Source organism: Copidosoma floridanum, unplaced genomic scaffold, assembly GCF_036245765.1.
Source record: "Copidosoma floridanum isolate Cflo_tuat_1 unplaced genomic scaffold, Cflo_Japanese_pri ptg000014l, whole genome shotgun sequence".
NCBI classification, from domain to species: Eukaryota; Metazoa; Arthropoda; class Insecta; order Hymenoptera; family Encyrtidae; genus Copidosoma; species Copidosoma floridanum.
Window position 1 is genome coordinate 4507466 of NW_028321891.1, and position 20877 is coordinate 4528342.

The following is a 20877-nucleotide window of genomic DNA, read 5'->3' on the forward strand; positions in this document are numbered from 1 at the left end:
AACTCTGGACTCTGTTTCCATAAATCAGTAGACTCGATCAGAACTCTAACTCCTGTTCTGGAATGTTTTCGAAGATTTACGAACTAGTAGCTTCTCTGATCTGCGACATGCTGTTACTTAGTATGGTTACCACACGTCATCATATTGTATTGTAGTGCGTAAGGTTTTTTTCTTGAACTATCAACAATAGTCCCTCATGTATCGATCAAGGGGCAGTATACAACTTAATTGTAAAAGACTAGAAGCGAGTAGTCTTTTCTAGAAGTATGCATGGGGAGGGTGATGACACACTGAAAACTACCCATGACTGACATGATTAGGGGAATCACCTAATGCTCTGAGTTATAATGAAAAAAAATTTTATCACCAACTACATATTATTATACAAATACGTTACTTTAAATGTATTTATTATTTTGTATTATAATCTTAATCAAATAAAGCGATTGAAAATTTTTTTTAGCAACTATTAAGTTTTAAAAGCAAGTTGTCTCCTGTAATAGTGCGATAAACAATCTAAAAAACATTCAAGTTTAAATCAAAAAAAGGACACTATTAATATTAATGAAATTTATATAGCTGTACGTATGTAAACAATCATTTAAGAAATAATTTGATAACGATGTTTTTTATAATTTGAACCATTTGTGCATGAAAATATGATTTTACGAAACAAGTTTTTTAAAGGGTTTGGAAATATCAATACAAAAAAATGTAAACAGACGCAAAAATAAAATTTATTAATTGTTAAGGATATATAAAAGAAAGGTGTTTAAAACTTAGTTGAGAAAAATATAAAATAATCTTAAACTCTAACGATGCTGCATTAACAGCTCATCAAGTTCCGGCGCCAAAGTATTGTTTGGATCAATCTGATGATTTTCACCCCCAATAGAGGCTTTGCACTCGATGCACTTTGATCGTTGCATTGCTCCACCGCATTCACCTATAGCATAGTAGTGACCATTTGGACACTTGAACCAATGCCCCTGTGTAAGACCTACGGCTTTTATGATGTTTTTTCGCTCAATGAGCGATTCACTTTTGTTTCGCTCGTTCAACTCCTTAGAATTTGTTATTAATTCTGTTTCGATGTTCTCGGTGAATCTTTTGACATCTGACAATCTATCTATCAAAAGCTCAAATTCTTTCTGATTTTCTGATACTATCCATTGGCTTTCGGAGAATATATTGTAAACTTGAACCTATGAATAATGATGGTGTGACGTTGAAATAAACATACAGTAATTATTGTAATGTGAAATCGTGTGTATCCGTATCATATTTTAATAGATGATTATAAATGCAAATACAAAATGGAGATGAGAACAATTATTTAGACATATTTACCATTAAATGCAAACGTCTGATTTCTAATTGTATATCATCGAGGTTCTGCTTGGAAATCTGTAATTTGTTTGGAAGTGTCTCAACCAAGAACTTAACTTGGTTTTGTATAAACTCCAAAGAGATATCGACTTTCTGAATTTTTTTTAAAACATTTGAGACATCAGTTATAATGTCCAAAATATTTGCAAAGGCATTCATTTCATTGATGCTGAAATACTGCTTCTTTTTATTTTTTACTGGTGCTCCTAATGTCCCCAATGAATGGACATAAATTTTAAAGTAGACAAATTCTGAAAATTATAAATTTTGGGAGAATGAATCTAGAAAACTTTAAAATTTCGAAAATAAAAATGAATGATTAAAAATTTGGTTTACAACGAATTACCTTCGACATATGTATCACTTTCTATCATTTTTAAAGTTTGCAAGTATTCCTTTCGTCTTGCCTCTGTATCTGTTTTATTATTAGAAAACAGTAGGCTTTTTACGGCCATCACATTCTTCAAATCTTTCTTAATTTGATCCATGATTCTCATGCAACTCTTGATGGGAGTCTTACACCGTGGACAAGTTGGTGTTTTTATTTCCACGGGTTCATCATCATTCTGAGATGAAGGTTTGATCCATTCCATTAACCCTTTACTTTCAATGCAATGCTTACAATCCGGTAGAAAAACAAATCTATAACATACAAATAATTTTTTTAAATCTTTTAATTCAGCTATTTTTATATGCCAGAGTTTACCTTGCATTCGGATCATCTTCGTTTCCTAAAAAGATTTCTGACAATTTTTCATAGTTGCAAACTCTACACAGACGAGGGCAAACATCCCCACAAAAACCAACGCATGGATGGCCACATTTTAACACGCGCTTACACGGTTCGTTACAAGGTTGTACACCGCACGGTTCATAACATCTTTTGTTACAGGATTGATGTACGCAGCTTCTTTTACACTTTTCCTAAAAATATTTACCAAAGTATTTTCAACAAAAATCAGTATTTTAATAATATTTCCGACGTATATGTCATACAATTAAAACTTTGTACTAACTTTGCATGGTACGCATGGTATTCCACATTTTTTACCGCATTTGTTGTGAGGACATTTCAGTTCACATTTTTGAGTGCACGGCTGGCACTCTTGATTACAGGCAATTTTACATCTAAAAAAATTATTTTTTATTGGATGATCTGACAAACATCGCTAATGTTTTAGTTTATATATCGTTAATATTGTGTGAATAAACTATTACGCGTGTCCGCAAATAAATATGTTACGGCAGGGCTCGCTACAAGCGACGTGTATGCGGCCTTGGAAACAGCTTCCACAATTTCCTTTACAATTATGAGTGCAAGCTAACTTATAGCCACACGGTTGTTTACAGTACTTCAGGAATTCACGTGACCTGGGATCTGTAAAATGGTAATGAAAATTGTAATAATGTATAAATACGTAAAAACATACTTTATAGATATTTACCATAATTTTTCAAATAGCACGGGACTGACAGAATATGGCCACACATCCCTGGTTCGCTCAGTTGTATCATGACTTTGCAGTTTACCGTACACGACTCTTTACATTTCCTACGGCACTCATGACCGCATGGTAAAGTTTTTTTACAATTTTTGTTACATTTCGATGAAGTAGCCTCTTGATAGCATGAGACTTGTATCAAGTGTCCGCAAGAACTTTCTTTGAATACCTATACTCGTTAGAAAAATGTCAACGGAAAGCAGAAAGATGTGAGTTCAAAATACATTTCAATCAGTTGAAAAATATTATAAATACGTACTTTCTCAGGACAATTTTTACACTCATCTGAACATTTTAGTTGGCATTTATGACCGCAATTCATCTCCCTATCACATTTTCGCTCGCAGTATATTTTTTCCACGTCCAAAGAACACGCCACTTTTTTATAATGATGCCCACATGAACGTACTTTGTCGACAAGCACAGGACAGGGATCGCAATTTTCGAAACATTTTTTTTTGCACAAATGGTCCCCTGTGCAATCTGCATTTTTTTTGGTGCAATCTTTGTAACATTCGTACTAAATAAACATAAAAATTGATTTATTTGTACAATTGTAAGCAACATAATACAAAATAATTAAACTTTTTTATTTTATTTAAAGTACTAATGTTTTGAAATACCTCGAGGTGATCAGGGTCAGAGTGGACGTGACATTTCTTTATACACGCATGTCCACAGTCCAAACGAATTTCACATTCGTAGGTACACTCAACTTTATCGATAGAAACGTAGCATGGCTTTTCCATATTATGATCACAAACTGGTAATGTTACGTCGATCTGAGAGTCACGAATTGTATATTATGTACATATTTTTCAAATGAACATTTAAACTCAAACAAAATTTCATTTGCAAAAAATAACAGATTTAATACATATTATGTATTATACAGTATTGTAAATTATTGATGCATGTAAATAAATATACCTTAACAGGGCAAGGAAATGAGTCAGCTTCAAATGAACATGGCATTTTTACGGTGTGTCCGCATTTAAGTGTACGTTCAACATTGACCAAACACGGGGCACAGCCTTGCCAACACAATAATGGACAGGGATGATCATTCGGACAACTTTTAACGCACTTTTGCTTGCATCGATACTTAATGTGCTCTCGATCAAGTATATGGCATACGTTGGTACAAACATGTCCGCATGACAACAATAGATCACATTTTTTTGAACAGCCTCCCTCGGGACTTTGCTTGAAATCTTCCGCTTTTCTTACCTGAAACAAAATACGTCAACAAAATGCATCAATATATGGGCTATATGTCATTATACTTCATCAATATAAGATATACGTGTTGGAATAATCACCTCAAAAAACTGATCTCGATGGATTTGGCATCTTATTCTTATGTAATCTCCTATAGCGTTCTCATCTTCAAGCACTTTCTTCACCTTGGGCCAAATATCATTATTCACAAGAAGATCGTTCATATTCCCCATTACGTATAGACCCTCGCGGGCACGCGACAGAGCCACGCACACCCGGTTTTCTTCCTTCAAGAATCCAATATTGCCCTGTCCATTATTGCGGACCAAAGATAACAGTATTATTTTACTTTCTTCACCTTGAAAATTGTCCACAGTAGTAACCCTCACGCGTCTTAGGAGTTCATGCTTTTTTGTCTCCTAATTGAAGTATTAAAATATGATACATATTAATATTTAAACAAAGAAATTTTAATGATACTTTTTTTTTTACTTGACTTACATTCATGAAAGCAAATAACTGCCCCGTGTATGTACAAAGAATAGTTATGTCATCCGAGCTGTAGCCTTGCATCAATAAATGCTTGGCAAACGCAGAGAAAAACTCGACCTCGTGTTGGTTTACCCAACTGTCGTCAATATTGTGATTTTCTTCCGTTGACGCGTGATTGAGAAAAAACAAATTTTTGTCCAATCCTTTGACACGTGGATAGTTCAAAACAGATTCGTGATTGTACAGTTTTTCGTAAATCGGGGACACCAATTTTGCGATTTCAGGGCGCATTCGGTGCTGGTGAGCCAACTGGGGGCACTCACCCCTGATGTTCACCATTCGCTCGAACAACGATACGTTCAAATTGTATTTCGATCCTAGCTCGTGTACAGATGCCTTGGGACGTAATTGCTTGTGATCTCCGATCAATATTACTTGCTTGCAGTGATTTGTCATTGCACACACAACGTGAGATTCCAAGATTTCGGCAGCCTCTTCTACCAGTACTATACATATTTCAATAAAATATAAATATTTTTTACAATTGTGCCCATCTAAGGTAATAAAAATCGTTCGAAATCATATATACCTATAGGCGCTCGTAGAGCTCGCAATGAAGATTGTATCTTGGCAGCTCGAGTCGTTGTTAGTCCCACGATTTCGTGTCCTTTCATTACTTCCAAATCTGCCATGTGTTTTATTTCATCTAATCTTACTTTCAAATCATGGTATTTTTTGATCAATCGATCCATCTCGTCATTTACATCATTATAGCTTTTTACAACCCAATCCCAATACGTTTGCCATTTCGGGTTATAAGTATAAGACCGACTGTTTTTTCTGATTAATGGGTGATTATTTAACTCTCGCTGGAAAATTTATGAAACCACTTTTAAAAAACATTTTATTAATAATCCTGCGTAAAAATACATTAAGTCATATTTTGCGTACATCCCAAAGGAACAAAGTTTTTTTTTTAACCATCCATATTTATTATTTTTAACAAATGTGTTTAATAAATTGAGCGATTTATTTTAGAAGAAGCATCGTTTAAAAAATTGATTGAACTTACTTTGACATTTGCTTTGCTCCTCATCAACATTTGTAAATAGTTTTCCCATTCTAAAATGGGACTGAAAGGTAGACAATCATCATCACTCAATTGATTAATATATTCTTTTACTCGGTCAATTTTCTTGTCCATAATACCCAAAGGATCAACTGTCTCGTCTGTAGATTTGAAAAATTTTACATCTTGTTCAGATTCTTCATTTTCAGATCTAATGAGCCACCAAACTAATTCTTCTGTCCCTTTAAATGAAAATCTGATTTCATCTTGCAAATCATCCAAAGATACGATAACGTCTGGCGTAGTTAAATGTTTTTTACGTAAATTTAATGCTTCGATTTCTCTTAGAAGGTCGCCAATCATCCACTTTAGTTGAGACATATAAGAATTTGCAGGGTGGTTATAAAAATCCTTTCGTCGCTCTTTGAGTGAATATGGCTCCAAATTTTCACTTTTCGATCTACTCCCTACTCGAGCTATTGATTTCGTATGGCAAAGAATTCCTTCCAAAAACTGATCCAGTGCGTGATTTGTCAGACAAACAACAACAATGGGGCCATAATGTAGCCATTTGGACTTGTTTTCTAGTAAAGCTTGAACGATTTGTAGCGCCAAAAAAGTTTTTCCAGTCCCTGGGGGTCCTTGAATAATGGCCAACTTTTGTGTCATGGCACTTTTGAAAGCCTGATATTGTGAATCATCTAGTTCCAACTCGGTAGCACTTGGCCAGTCACTGTAGTTATTTGACACGCCTAGTATAAACTTATCTTTGAATTTTAAAAAATCTATATACTCTAGATAGGCAGGTTTCTCAAGATCGGTTTGGCTTTTGATGAAGTAATTTTGCATAGGAAATTTTTTTTCATCTATTCTCTGCATCGCTGTCAATACAGCAAAATATGGCTCAAAGTATATTTTTGATTCCAATAAGACCAAATTGCAATTGTACATGTCGGGTCCGATGGAGTTTCCCATGCAAGGAACGATTTTTATGTATCCTGCGACCAGATCTTTTTCATCGCGGTTTCCTACTGTTGCAAAAATAATCGTCTTGAAATTGTCTTTGCTGAGAAGTAAAAGTCCCCCATACGTGAGACGCTTGGAATGCTTCCAGTCAACGAAATCCAATTTACCAAAGTACAGCTGAATGTCCGTATCGAATGCCTTTGTGTCGGAATGTATTAATTTTGCATTTTTATAAACACGCAAGTCATTGTTTCTATGCTTTGGTGCTCCTTGCAAGTACTCTTTGATACCGTTGCGTAATGGCCTGACGAAATCTTCTCGTAGCAAACGGAATTGTATGTCCAAGTATTGGTCCACGGAATCGTAAGCATCTTTAACTTTGCAGGCTCTAAGAAATAATTCCTCATTAAATAAATCTTCAACTGTTGGTATCACACTCAGAGTTCTGAAACTTTGAGGTGGTTCAGGCTCATTTTCTTCTCTTTTTTTTTCATCAGTCATTTTGCTTTCGATTCTTTCGATTTCTTTTTCTAAATCGTTTTTCATACTCGATATTCCATCTTTTACTTTGTCTGTTATATTGTACTTTTGACTGATTTCGATGCTTGAAATGATTGCTTCGATTTTTTTTAAAACGGATGTCAATTTGTTACTAGCGGTAAGTGGCATGAGCTCATTGACTTTTTGAAAAAATTCAATTAAATTTGACCAAAATCTAAATAATACAGTGGAAATGTGTAGTACAACATTCAAAAAAATAACTAAAAATAAATTGTATATTCAATATGTAAAAAAAAATAATTTTTACCAACCGTGTTACATCTTCATGATATGATTGGTTCCGTAGTTTATCGGATGAACTTTCAAATGGTAAATTTGCCAAATAATTTACCAAAGTGGATAAAAAAGAATCACTGCACGATTGACTCAAGACTCTCGTCATGACTTCTGTAAAATTTGCCTGACAAATGTGAGCCAAAACGTTTACCGTTGTGACCAAAATATCTTGACTCATCTTGCAATCTATAAACTTCTGAAATTCGCTTTCATTTTGAGCTATTTTCATCATAGCTTCTTCGCTGGATACCGAACACAAATTTTTCAAGTATTTCAAATCAAAGTAAGATTTTCCGAGGTGAATAATTTTAATTCCTCTGTCTCGTTTTTGTTCAAAATGTTTACTATAAAATATCAGAGGGTACTTTCAATCATCAAAATGTCAATGGTAAGTGCAATACAACATTTTTTACCTGAAACTGGAACCACTTGGCTTTTGAATTTGTGGTTTGTTGTAATGACTTTGATCTCTACCAGAGCGACTTCTCCAGTTGAAACTATTACCACCTACAATCATTGATACATACGATTAATTTATATTTGTTATGGATTAAATGATGGCATTTTTTCTATATATTTAAGAAGGACTAATTTAGGGAATTTTTCTGTTATGTCACACATTGAAAACGTCAGCGAATGAAACTACAGTATACCGAGTCCCGGGCTCCATTCTGCAACACTATGTTGTTAATTATTGATCACTGGTTCAAAATAGGATTTAAAACAAAGCCGTTGCGCATAAATATACACTTTTACGCAGGAAATAAAATAAAAAAATAAGGTAGTATAGTATATTAATGTATGCATGTATACATAAGTAAATCATTTTATGTTCAGACTGTTCAGAGCGTTTTACACTATCGATGCATCGTATACATGTATACATGTTTTTTTTCAGTTATACTGATCTACGTCCGGCTCTTTTTTGATAAGGGCACCACTATGGGCACTTAGCCTACCATTACTGGGAGGGGGGGTGGGGGGAATTAGGCAATTTTAACTGGGGGTCGCCTAAACCCTCCTGGAGGGGCATTGCGTGGTGAAAAAGGCACATGTGAAAAATCACAGAGGTAGGTATACTTGCCCGAAAAGTCGCACTGGCCGGGAATCGAACCACGGTCTCCCCCCCGCGTGCCAATCCACGACCTAGGTAACCGACTGAGCCACCGCGCGCTACGTATATATAGTTATACACTCTCATATGAGTGCGCGCTGAAACGCCCTCAACGTTTATTGCAAAAAACAATTTTGCCACTCAACTTTTCGACAATTTCTTTTTTGGAGATTGTAGAGGAAGGCTTACAGTTTATGATTATGTGTGTTTTAACATATGAAAATGAGTTTATTTAACACTGTCGTGGAGCTCTGAAAATCGGAGAAGATGCATTTTTTGAAACTTTGGAAATTTTTTACTCGAAATCAGTGGGGCTTGGATATATCTTACATTCCAATTGGTTTTTTGTTCCAAATGTGTCAAAGAATCTGAGAATATTTTTTTCAGGTCGAAAAAACAACTTTGACGAAATTGTTTACAAAAAAATTGTTTAAACAATACCTTCCCAAATTCTTGGGTGGCAAGATAAACTTTCAGGTACATTACTATACTTTGAACAAGAGAGCACAAAAAAATTGGGTGCGAATAATTTTTCCCTGTTCATCACTGTTTGAGCCCGGTCTATAGCATCCGTCGAATGCTCCAGAGCAAAACAGTTATTAACTCCCCCTCGTGCCCCCACCTCAATAATTAAACCTTGCGGTGTTCCTCGGGCCACAATCACAAAGGCAGGCAGAGTATAAACACAAGAGGGTATCGATGTCGAGCCCAAAACAAAACAACAGACAGTCACCCCCGAAGTCACTGCAGGCCAACTGGTATGTTTGGTATGTTTATTCGAATTGCATATGCCCGAGCCCTTAAACAATGGTCGCTCGTTTCGAAAATGCAAAGAAAAATTTATACCAATCATAGGTCAGGTACCTATGTGTCTATTGTTTCTCCGATCTTATCAAATTTTTGGACCGAACGGTTATTTTCGAAAGCGTTCATTATTGGCAGACGATACCAAGAATTAATGTAATGGATGAACAATTGATGAAGCATGAACATGAAAGACTTTGAAAAAAAAAAAAGCAGCGAACTACTTGTTTGAGCACTTTGTGAACAAAGAAAGTTTCGTAAATTCACTTACACGTTCGTACCGGCCGTCCGGGTGCTGTAAAAAACTGACACAGCTTTCAATCACAATGGGAAAAAGCTTTTATTTTGCTTTAAAAAACATTGAAATTCCAATGAAAAACTTTTTCTTTTCATTCATGTTTAATTTTTTTTCATAGCACGCACTACATAACGTGTATAAAGTATAAACACCATCATTTAACAAAAATGTGTAAATTAAGTACAACCAAAATAAAATCAACGGAATACATACTACTTTTACTTGTTTCATCGTTCCTTAATCTCCAATTCTCCCTATCCATTTTGGTAAGTATATGTAATTTTGCAATTTTACTTCACTTGGTTCTCTACGGGTACACCACAATACTTACTTTACTTTTATTGTCCTCGACGAAGGAAAACAAAGAACTGACGGCATCGCAGGAGAAAAAAATTTACTTATCACCGCGGCTTGCGGCGCTGCACCGCCGTAAATATCACAGATATATGAAATATACCGCCATACCGGCTCATACTATAGTTGAGTTACCGGCTACCGAACTTTGGGGGAAATTCAAATTGGCTATATGGAGCAAGACGCAAAACCCCAGATAACTCGACAAAATTCCATACACCATAACTTGATAAATTAATCCTAAGCTATTTAATCCAATAACCCAACGCGCCCATAAGCAGTATCACGAGCATTAATAATTAATAAAATATATTCAACAATAACGCAAGCGCCAATCACCGCACAACCGAGGGCGCTTTCTGGTTGCTTTGTTAATTGATAAAATAAATAAAGTAACGCAAGCGCCAATCCCCACACAATCCGATTTTGAAAATTAATGAAATTTATGAAGTAATAACACGAGTGCCCACCACCATAATACCATCCAGGGAACTTTCTAGTTGTTACTGGTTGCGCTTGATTGGCGCTTGACTTTTTTTATCATTTGATGCTTTTTTCAAACAAATAATGTGACCAGTAAGCGCCCCCGAGTTGTGTCGTTGTGTGGGGATAAGCGCTTGCATTATTTTATTAGGTTATGTTAGTTATCTGGGGTTTTGCGTCTTGCTCCATATAGCCAATTTGAATTTCCCCCCAAGTTCGGTAGCCACTTAGGCAGCGTCACCGGCGTTTTGCATACTTATTTCGCATTTCTTTACACTGTACTAGACATACGTATAAGTACCTACATACCTCTGCATGCGTTATAAAAAAAAAAAAAAAAAAAAAAAAAATTGTATACATACCTCAGTAACAAATATCAGCATATGAAAAATGCAATATATAGATGTAGGAATTTGTGTGGGACTAATGATAAGAACGTAAAACAGTGTAATAGAAGAACATAAAATTCCTAGAATTGCAAGGGGAAACTGATATGAGGCTCTTTTACCGTCAAGCTTGAATCAGATGGCGCCAGGGCACGTCGCGGCTGTCATGGCCGTCTCACTCACACAACATTACTTTTCAGTATTGTATGTACATAGGAAATTAAAGTGTAGTGGTGAAGCGCAATATTTGAAATTTTGAAATGAATAAGGAAGACAAGAAAAAATATTATGGGAGCTTAAAAGTTTCAGAATTGAAAGAGCTTTTAAAAGGGAAAGGAGCAAGAGTCAGTGAAAGAAAAGCAGAACTCGTGGACAGGTAAGCCATGACTTGGGAGCGGCAAAAATGTTGGTCTCCCAATTGCTTCGAGCCACTTTTTTTATCACACAATCAGAAGAAAATTTAAATTTCACTTTCTTATCGCAGAATATTACACTGCACTTCATTTTTCCTACTATCTTTAAACGTAAATGCAAACAAAAATTGTCTGCAAACAACAGCAATCATTTACAAAGGTTATGTCTTCTGCTTTGCTCATCACACAGATAGGCTCACGGACACAATACACAACTGTAAATTTGACGGTGTGTAAGTATGACAGCCGCGACGTGCCCTGGCGCCATCTGATTCAAGCTTGACGGTAAAAGAGCCTCATATCCTAATGTATTCTCATTCTCCGCTTGCATGGCCAACTGGTACATATGTACGTAAGTGTATACCTACGTATTTTGTAAAATATTGTAAGCTGACTTTTTTAACAATTCGACCAATAAAATTATATTTAGTGTTAAAAATATTTTTTTCCATATAAATGGCATTAAAGCACATCAGAGTGCTTACCATTTTTTATGCTGAAAAAAAAATTCACTGAAGTATCCAGGTTTTCCAGAATCTTAGGGTTGAAAGTCCCAAATTAAAAAAAAAAAAAAAAATGAAGTTAAAAAAAATTGAGTATAAAAATTTGTAAGCACATGAGAAATATTAACATAACAACAAAGGCCAGTACTTACAACAAATTTTCCCACATTACAGAAGGAGGGAATCATTACATTTTTTGTCAGCAATTTAAGATAGAAGAAAAAGTTAAGTATGAAATATTTTTAAAAAATTAAATAAATAATGACGAAATCGTAAGGGTTCGTGAAAATTTTTTTGCATGCTACCGGATTTTCAACTAAAACGTACAACTTGTGAAACTTTCCAGCTAATGGACACGTACTTACGATACTACGCAATAAGGAAAGAATTATATTGTCATCACAATAACATTGTATGCATTAACAAAAAAAGATTTTTTTTTAATTAATAAAATTTTCAATGAGTCCGTAAGCAATTAACCTATATTTTGTATTCTTAAAAAACTGCATTAAAGCATGGGTACTTGCCAGATACCTATTATAATTTGAAAATTTTCGATAAGTTTTCTTAAAAAATTACTTGCATATATTATTATATTTGACTTGCGTGGCCAACTTGATCAGACGGGTCAATAACAAAATTTGTAAATTGTTTCCAAAAATGTATATATTTAGCTTTCTTTTACATCTCAAATCATCATTAGTACTACTTATTCTATAAAAATGTCTCGGTAAAATTCGTAAACTCAAAAGTTTCAAGGTTTTTATTTTTTATTCATTTTAATTTTTTAAAATTATTTTTACATTTATCTTCACTCCAATTTCTCCTTTCCCGTTTGTTGGTACAAATTAGTCAAATTCCTGGCGTTACACGATCGAGATTCGAACCCACGTCCTTGGCCTGCACGGTCGCATAAACAATACAATCCTGGGGCTGGGATTCTATATGGGTTCCAAAAAAAAACGCCATCAGAAAAAAAAAAAAAAGTATGTACTTATCCTCTGGTGATAAAGTGGTGATTACTAAAAACTCCGAGAGAGAAAGAATTGAAAGTTGTTCGACAACTAACGCCAAATTAGAGCTCGCGTGTAATGCTCCAAGTGGTGAAAATTGTAAGCGTTGACTGAAACCGAACAGTGTATAACGTGGTATATATAATAATACCCACGTAGTGTTGTGTGGAGGGTAGAGAGAGCCAGAGGTGGTGTGTAAAAAAATTCATCTTCTCCACCGCTCGCCACCGCGTTTAAAACACACAGTGTACGTTCAAGGGGGGGTTTTTATACATCGCAGATCACCTGTAGACACACGGAGAGTAGGTAGGTACTTGTGTATATACCTCAAAAGACTTTAGTGCTTGTGAGAACAACGACGGTGGTCATCACCAGAACATCATCTTCAAAGAGGTTAGCCAATTTTTTTGTTTGTTGCATAAATCGAAACTTTTTGCGTTCCCCAACAAGGATCTCTGGTGTTTTGAGAGCTAGTAAACTATAAGTAATTAGATTGCGAGTACACGAGTTTCAAAGGTTAATGAAACCCTAAAAAAATAAGGGGAGTGCAGAAAGCGGATGTGGGTGCGGAATAGCAGAAGTAAACCAAGTGACACGTATATGGGCGTATAAATAGGTATACTCTTTCACATTCGCGCACTCTGTTTATATACTGTAGAAAATCTCAAAGATAAGTTGTGTTTAATATTTTATCAGATCGATTTTCAGAATCAAAATAATTAAGGAGCTACTCAAATAAATAGACTTAATGATCGATCAGGCCAGTCTGCTCCGAGTGCACGTGGTTTTGTGATTAAAATCATTCACGCTGAGATCAATGGAATTTTGTTAACGAAGTATGAATGTATTAAGTTTATTAGAATTTTTTTTTTTTTTTTTTTTTTTTCAAGTGTAATAGTGGTGCACTCCGGACCGACTGAGCTAATCGATGATCTCAAAAAAGTGTGTTTAATTTATATTAAACACATAATGAAAACACGCTTCTACTTCTTAATCGAGTAAATAGTTTTGTGGGTTTGATGTTTCTCTCTCAAACTCTATACTTGAATATCGGGCTGCAGTGTAAGAAAACACGCGGTGGAAAGGAGTGTGAGGAAGCTGAGGAAGGTGGAGGAGGAGAAAGAGAGAAAGAACGAGCCACACAGAGAGCGAGAGAGCCTCGCCTGCTGCTGCCAGGCTGCCAGTGCTCCGATTATTTTTGCTCGCATACGCACTTAACATGTATACCTACATGTAAGTTATAGTTAAAACTCTCAAGGGAGGCTCACTTGCATTTTGTTGGAGAAAATTTATTACCTTGCCTAGCCAAGTTGAAAAACTACTCATGCTCCCGAGAAAATAATTAAGACGAGAAATTTACTGGAGGAAGGGATCGAGAAAAACAAGGAAACTGTGTGCGGAGAAACAAGCTATTGTCTATCGTGTCGCGTGAGTTTGCTTTTCTCTCGATCGCACTTATTTTGTGGATATGTGATGTGATACTTGGTTTATTTTCAATGATACATTACTAACGAAATGTTTACTCTTTCGATAACACTATAGAAATTATAGTCGAAATCTTCGAGATGCAGCGAACGAAAAAGAAAACGTGATAGTTTGAAAAGTACTTACCATTTATTTTTCCTGTTTGTCAGAAACCTTCGTATCGGATGATTTTCTGAGTAAAGTAAGGGGTTGGACATATAAGAGATTTAAGAAATCATGCAGACTTATTGCAACATAATTATGTAAATATATAACAGTGTGTATACGTCATAAGAGAAAGAGTACGGAGGGTGTATTATTTACATGTAAGTATTAGGTGTGTAGAAAAAGTCATGCAAGGAAGACAGATATCAAGGTTAGGTTCGTCCTATGCCATATATATGCTCACTGCTCCTTTTTTCTCGTGCATACGTGCACGTTATTTAAATTTATTTTTTATTTTAAGAGTCCCTCGTAACGATCTCTATTACTTTGATATTTATTTTAATGTTGCTCTCTTCTCTATTTTTAAGTATTTTGACTTGTAAATATTTATTGCCTTTTATATACCTAAAGGGACCCGCGTGTATTGGAAATTGGAAGTAACATTGTGCGAGTTGTAAGTCCATTTTATTACATTATTACCTTACTTGTTTTATTTATCGTCGAACTGAGCTTGGAATTTTGGTTTGTAAGAAAATTGCGTGAGTGTTACACTTCTCTTTTGACTTTTGTTGCTGAGAAACAACTTTAAAATTCACCTTCACTCTTTTGATGAGTTGGCTCTTTTTTGGAGCTCAAAGTGTCAATAAAAGTTGCGATTGTTGTTTGAAATTCGTTGCATTTTAATTTTGACAGAAGGTAAAAGCTTAGTGAATAGTCTTTCATTGGTGGCCAAACCGTTGTCTGCTAATTAGCAAAGTTGTTTATTAAGAGCCAACGTACATCAACAATTTAAAAAAAATGTAAAATGAAATGATAGAATTTAAAAAAAATGTTTTTTCTTGCAGCTGATACCAGTAATGTCTGTCCCTCCATCATTAAAAGGATTAATCAGTAAAAATTTGAGCGGTACAAGTCTAAGTCCTACAGAAACAGTTGAAAGTGCTCCAGGCCCAAGTACATTAAAAATTGATTCAATCGAATCGTTAGCACCAGATGAGGAGGAAACAGCAGAAGATGCAGAAGAAACAACTGAAGAAGAGACGGAAGAGAGTTCAGATGCAGATAGCGAGGTGATAATGTGCTTTTTTTTTCACTTTCAGTCACTCAGAGTGTGCTATTTTTGGGTCTTTAGTGACCAAGTTTTCTTCATTGTAGAGTATCGACAGAGCACTGTCTGCAAAGAGTGAGGGTGAAACGAGTGAGTCAGACTGTCTCTCTGTGCTTTTGCCAAAGCAGCCTCAGTCTCCACAGCGGGCTCAGAGTCCAAACCTTGAAACATGTGTGCCCTTGGACGTTGTGTTGCCCCCAAGAAAGAGAAAAAGTGAATCTGACTTTGTTACCTTACCTTGCAAGAAGCTCAGCACCGATGAAAAATCATTGTAAGTGTCACATCTTTATTAGCATTCTTTGACATATTCTTTAAAAAGCACTTTTTTAGCTATTGAATTGTGTGTGATTACTAAGGAAAAAACCTCGCTTTATTTTTGCAAAGTCATAACTTTATTGCACATACAAATAATGCATAAGCATACGTAAATATGTAAATTTATATATATTTTTTTATTTAATAGCATTATCAAAAGACTGGATGACAAAGTTAAACATGTCAGACCAATCATACCGACAAAGGATAATCCTCCTCCAGAAATGAATGATTGGTTGTATCAATTTCAAGTAAGTAGTTTGCATTTTACTTTTTTGTAATATTATTACCTTTATGTTACATATGAGAGATTTTACTCGTTGTCTTCACATAATACCTTACTTTGTAGAAATGGACAAACGCGGAACGTATGCTAGCAATAGACGAATTGATCGAACGGTGCGAGCCAACGCAAGTGCGGCACATGATGCAAGTGATCGAGCCACAGTTCCAGCGCGACTTTATTTCGCTGCTACCACGAGAACTGGCTTTATCTGTGTTATCGTTTTTGGAACCACGGGATCTGTTAAGGGCCGCGCAAACCTGTCGCTCATGGCGTTTTCTCGCCGATGACAATCTACTCTGGAAGGAAAAGTGCAAGGCTGCGGGTATTGACAGTCTCAGGGGTGTCCCAAGAAGGCCAAGAACGATTAGATCAAAGGTTGTTAAAGCGCTTAAGGCCAAGAGTAGTGCCAATTGCGATGGTGCAGGAGGTGATTTGGGTAGTAGTGGCTCCTCAATGATCCATACTACTTCACGATGGAAGCGCGCATACATGAGACAACACAATATCAAAATGAACTGGAGGAGTAGGCCTATCCGACCACCAAAGGTGCTCAAGGGCCACGATGACCATGTTATCACTTGCCTTCAGTTTTCTGGTAATAGAATAGTAAGTGGTTCGGATGACAACACATTGAAAGTATGGTCAGCGGTAACTGGTAAAGTAAGTTCTGAAATAGATGTAATTAATTCTCACAAGTCGTCCAGATAATTTACTAACGTATGTTAATTGCAGTGTTTACGCACGTTGTGCGGTCACACGGGTGGTGTTTGGTCGTCTCAAATGTCAGGCACTACAGTTATCAGCGGCAGCACTGACCGTACGCTAAAAGTCTGGAACGCAGAAACAGGTGAATGTAAGCACACGCTTTTCGGCCATACGTCGACCGTACGTTGTATGCATCTTCATGGCAATAAAGTGGTTAGCGGTAGTCGGGACGCAACATTGCGCGTATGGCATATTGAAACTGGCGAGTGCTTGCACGTCCTCGTTGGCCATAGAGCAGCAGTTCGCTGCGTTCAATATGACGGTAAACTAGTCGTAAGCGGTGCCTACGATTTCGAAGTGAAAGTCTGGAATCCTGAGCGTGAGGAGTGCTTGCACACATTGACGGGCCACACTAACAGAGTGTATTCTCTTCAGGTACGTAAAAACTTTTTTTTAATTTTTATTGTAGCAAAGAATATATTGATTTTCTTTAATACAGTTTGATGGAATACACGTGGTGAGCGGATCTCTGGATACAAGCATCCGAGTGTGGGACGTAGAAACGGGTGCATGTCGGCATACCCTGATGGGGCATCAAAGCCTCACATCCGGTATGGAGTTGCGTAATAATATATTAGTATCTGGTAACGCCGACTCCACTGTTAAGGTGTGGGACATCTTGAGCGGGCAATGTTTGCAAACGCTTTCTGGAGCTAACAAGCACCAGTCTGCGGTCACGTGTCTGCAATTCAACAGCCATTTTGTTATTACTTCGTCAGATGATGGTACAGTAAAGCTGTGGGATGTCAAAACTGGTTTGTATTTATTGTTTGATTAAAAAAGTTTTTTTTTAGTACAAAGCAATTAACTCGTGATGCAATGGTTTCTGATGTAACTTAACATTTTTGTAAAAATAATAATAAATGTTTGTTGTTACGTACTTTGGTAAAAGATTTGCTTAGAATTTTCGAATGATGAAAAATTCTTATAAAATTTAACAAAAAAATATTTAATAAACATGAAAAAAATTTATTTTTGTGTTTCAGGAGAATTTATTAGAAACCTTGTAGCTCTAGAAAGTGGCGGAAGTGGAGGTGTTGTATGGCGAATCCGCGCTAGTGATACAAAACTTGTGTGTGCAGTGGGTAGTCGCAATGGTACTGAAGAGACTAAGCTCCTCGTTCTTGATTTTGATGTTGAAATCACATGAGAGCTGCAAAAAAGACATCAAAGAAACATAATGAAAAAAAAATTTACTACAAGTTTAAGGATGATATCGGTTTAACGGTTAAAAGCTGAACAAGATGAACAAAAAACGAAGAAAAAAATCGTTAAAAAACTAGAGATGTAAATGTGATGTTGGCCTACTTGACATAACGAAAAAAAAAAAAAAGAAAGAAAAGAAAAGAAAAAAGAAAAAAAGAGTTAGTATGAGGGAATAGTGACAAAAGAGACAAAGTGAGATAGAGGTGTAATTATCCCTCATGTGACTTCATTGTAAATAATTTAACCTAGATAGCATAACCAATCAACTGTACAATATGTATGGTGTCGTGCGTGTAACTATGAATAAGACTGCTTATGGCTCTGCGTTTACATACAGTGATGAGCGTACTACAGAAGCATGGTAAATAAAAATTATCCTTGACAAAATTACAAAAATAATTTAAAACGTAACGAACAAAAGATATTTAACAAGGGAAATTGAGTGAAAATCCAGTTTTGCAAACTAATGGTGGTTACTATTTTGAAAACCAAAATTTTATTTCGTGAGCAGTTTTTAAATAAGTGAAAATACTCAATGCCAACATTTATCACTAACACAATAATTTTTTTTTCTTTTTTCCTATGAACGTGTGCATCAGGTATATTTTAAATACAACTGTTTCAATATGACAATAGGTGTCAAACAGTAAGTATACAATTTTTGTCTACATTAAAAATCGGTTTTCTATAACCATGGTTTTTCAGTTACATAACAAATATTATATAAGGATCCAAAACTAAAAGTCAGAATAGAACTAAATCTTCCTACAAATCATTAAGTATCATTGCTAATTACTAACCCCGTGAAACTACTTCAAAAGCTTAGTACTACATTACTGATTGGAATTATTTACTTATAGACATTTCAATAAGTTAATTTGTACAGAATAACTGATCAAATACCTAACTTCAAACAGTCAATCAATCAACATCCTCAATAATTTTTTTTTTTTTTTTTATAAAATTTTTTGTATTATTATATCCCATTCGTCGTTGATTTATTTTTTCTACATGTTATTGAAAAACACAATTTTTTATTAATTAAATTGAACATGAACAAAATATTTTGTCTTTTTTTACTGTTTAACGATAAAAAATTGAACAATTTAAAGCTTTGTTACATCAATATTTTTATGTTGTAATGTAAACGCATTACTCAATCGAACATTATAGATTATAACATTGTAAAAGTCTGCTATGATTATAGTGGTAACTATAGTCATCGTACATTGACCATATAAATTATTGATTCTTTGTATATTATTTTTTGTTATTTTTTTTTTTTTTTTTTTTTACATTAGAATTTGTATCTTGATGATAACAATGAAAAATTAAATTTTTGATATCATTAATGATGAAGAAAAAGATCTCTAAAATGCAAAATTAATTTTTTAAAGCTTTTTCTGAGAAAAAAAGTTGAATAAAGTTTATTGAAAATAGTTTTGAACCCTGACCAGAAGTTCTGTGAACTGATAGCAATCGTATGAAAGACAAATTTCTTTTTTAATACATACTTTTGACAGGCATTCATTCTTGTTTTTGGGTATCGGAAAAGTATTGTTCTAAGGAATAGTTTTATTCATTGACTGCATATCGTAGGTTTTGCAATATTCGAGAACGGGAGTAAATGCCTATCAAGTGTACCAAGCTGTTCTTACCATCGCTAATTAACGCGAAATTTTTATTACTTTAGACTTTGAAATCGTCCAACGTTGTTTTTTGTTAAGATCATGCGTATTTGAGGCTGTAAATGTATGATTTTCGCTTTCAAACTTGAAGAATTTCGTTTTCTCAAAATTACGATCTCAAAAAATTGTTGTAAATTAATGACCTTCGAAGAAAAATCGCTATTTTTGTATAGTTTTTAGGAGCTTGCATGAATTATACGTGAGCAATGAGCTATATGTATCACGATATTGTATCATACTTGAGAGCATTGAGTCTGATGAAAAGAGCAAAACAAAGAAATTTAGGTTTGGATGGGTCTATTGTGATGATTATCGATTGTAAGAAACCATTTTTAATTTTTTTTTTTTTTTTTTAGATTGAATGGCTGAAGCGGAAACAATTGTTTTTGTGTTTTCGTATCTCAATTAGCGCTAATGGGAAATATATCACTCGTATAAATGATTAACTGTATGGCGCGAATGGTGATGATTAATAATGCAGCTCTGCGAAACGTGTACATGTGTAAAACCGTCGGTTGTCAACTCGACGTCGGAGCTAGCTCGTTGATTCACACGAATTATACCATTAGGGGTGGTAATCCGTAACTTTTTTTCACCGTGTGTGCCTATGTTATAGCATAGGCTGATGTACAGCAAAGTAGTTACGGAATATCACTCGGAACGGAATACAGACACAATATTTGTATATTCTAAAGGATATCATTTCATCGGGAGGTATATCTTTCGAGTATGTTTATTAGCTTAAAATTTAGTTGCCGCGCGCTTGTCAAATTTTTTATTGTTTTTTTTTTGTTTTTTTTTTTTTTTTTTATATAATTTGTACATTATTTTGAACTCGTTCATGAAATTGAGTCGGAAAAAATATTCGTAAATAATCGAACTTGAATAACACATTTGGTAGAAATTTTTTTTACGCTAAGCGATTCGATATATTTCAGAAATCAAGCAATAGTGTGTTAAGTACGACCCAAAGCCGGAAAGTTATAAAAAGTCTGAGATTTTCCGAAGCGAAGCCGAGAATGACAAATGAATGATT

At 35.1% G+C, this 20877-nt stretch overlaps 2 protein-coding genes across 9 annotated transcripts; one reads left to right on the forward strand and one right to left on the reverse strand.

The window, feature by feature from the left end:
• Positions 1–721: 721 nt before the first annotated feature.
• LOC106645254 (NFX1-type zinc finger-containing protein 1-like) lies at positions 722–10060 on the reverse strand. The gene is made up of 17 exons (XM_089592147.1): positions 9906–10060; positions 7890–7983; positions 7452–7820; positions 5677–7354; positions 5194–5473; positions 4614–5110; positions 4214–4531; positions 3822–4121; positions 3515–3673; positions 3151–3411; positions 2835–3060; positions 2608–2767; positions 2406–2517; positions 2096–2313; positions 1736–2031; positions 1351–1640; positions 722–1205 (listed from the first exon to the last, which is right to left on the reverse strand). Exons 1-17 carry the CDS (start codon positions 9952–9954, stop codon positions 813–815), a joined length of 5700 nt encoding a protein of 1899 aa, XP_089448273.1. The 5' UTR covers positions 9955–10060; the 3' UTR covers positions 722–812.
• Positions 10061–13017: 2957 nt separating this feature from the next.
• ago (F-box and WD-40 domain protein 7) lies at positions 13018–20195 on the forward strand. 8 transcript variants are annotated; one of them, XM_014361054.3, is made up of 9 exons: positions 13858–14272; positions 14387–14447; positions 15319–15543; positions 15629–15852; positions 16045–16147; positions 16246–16842; positions 16915–17322; positions 17387–17702; positions 17934–20195. In XM_014361054.3, the coding sequence occupies exons 3-9, from the start codon at positions 15331–15333 to the stop codon at positions 18095–18097; spliced, it is 2025 nt and encodes a 674-aa protein (XP_014216540.2). In that variant the 5' UTR covers positions 13858–14272; positions 14387–14447; positions 15319–15330; the 3' UTR covers positions 18098–20195. The 8 variants fall into 8 exon arrangements, with proteins under 8 accessions (XP_014216537.2, XP_089448274.1, XP_014216540.2 ...); XM_014361051.3 differs by lacking the exons at positions 13858–14272; positions 14387–14447 and adding an exon at positions 13018–13237; XM_089592148.1 differs by lacking the exons at positions 13858–14272; positions 14387–14447 and adding an exon at positions 13018–13150.
• Positions 20196–20877: the final 682 nt, after the last annotated feature.

Bases quoted from the DNA above. Each gene is read 5' to 3' on its own strand.
- LOC106645254 (XM_089592147.1), bottom strand. From the start codon at position 9,954: ATGGATAGGGAGAATTGGAGATTAAGGAACGATGAAACAAGTAAAAGT. The intron at 4,532-4,613 runs GTAAGTCAAGTA...TACTTCAATTAG, and splicing joins AGTTATTTGCTTTCATGAAT to GAGACAAAAAAGCATGAACT. The intron at 2,768-2,834 runs GTAAATATCTAT...ACCATTTTACAG, and splicing joins GTGCTATTTGAAAAATTATG to ATCCCAGGTCACGTGAATTC.
- ago (XM_014361051.3), top strand. From the start codon at position 15,331: ATGTCTGTCCCTCCATCATTAAAAGGATTAATCAGTAAAAATTTGAGC. The intron at 15,853-16,044 runs GTAAGTGTCACA...TTTATTTAATAG, and splicing joins AGCACCGATGAAAAATCATT to CATTATCAAAAGACTGGATG. The intron at 17,703-17,933 runs GTTTGTATTTAT...TTTGTGTTTCAG, and splicing joins GCTGTGGGATGTCAAAACTG to GAGAATTTATTAGAAACCTT.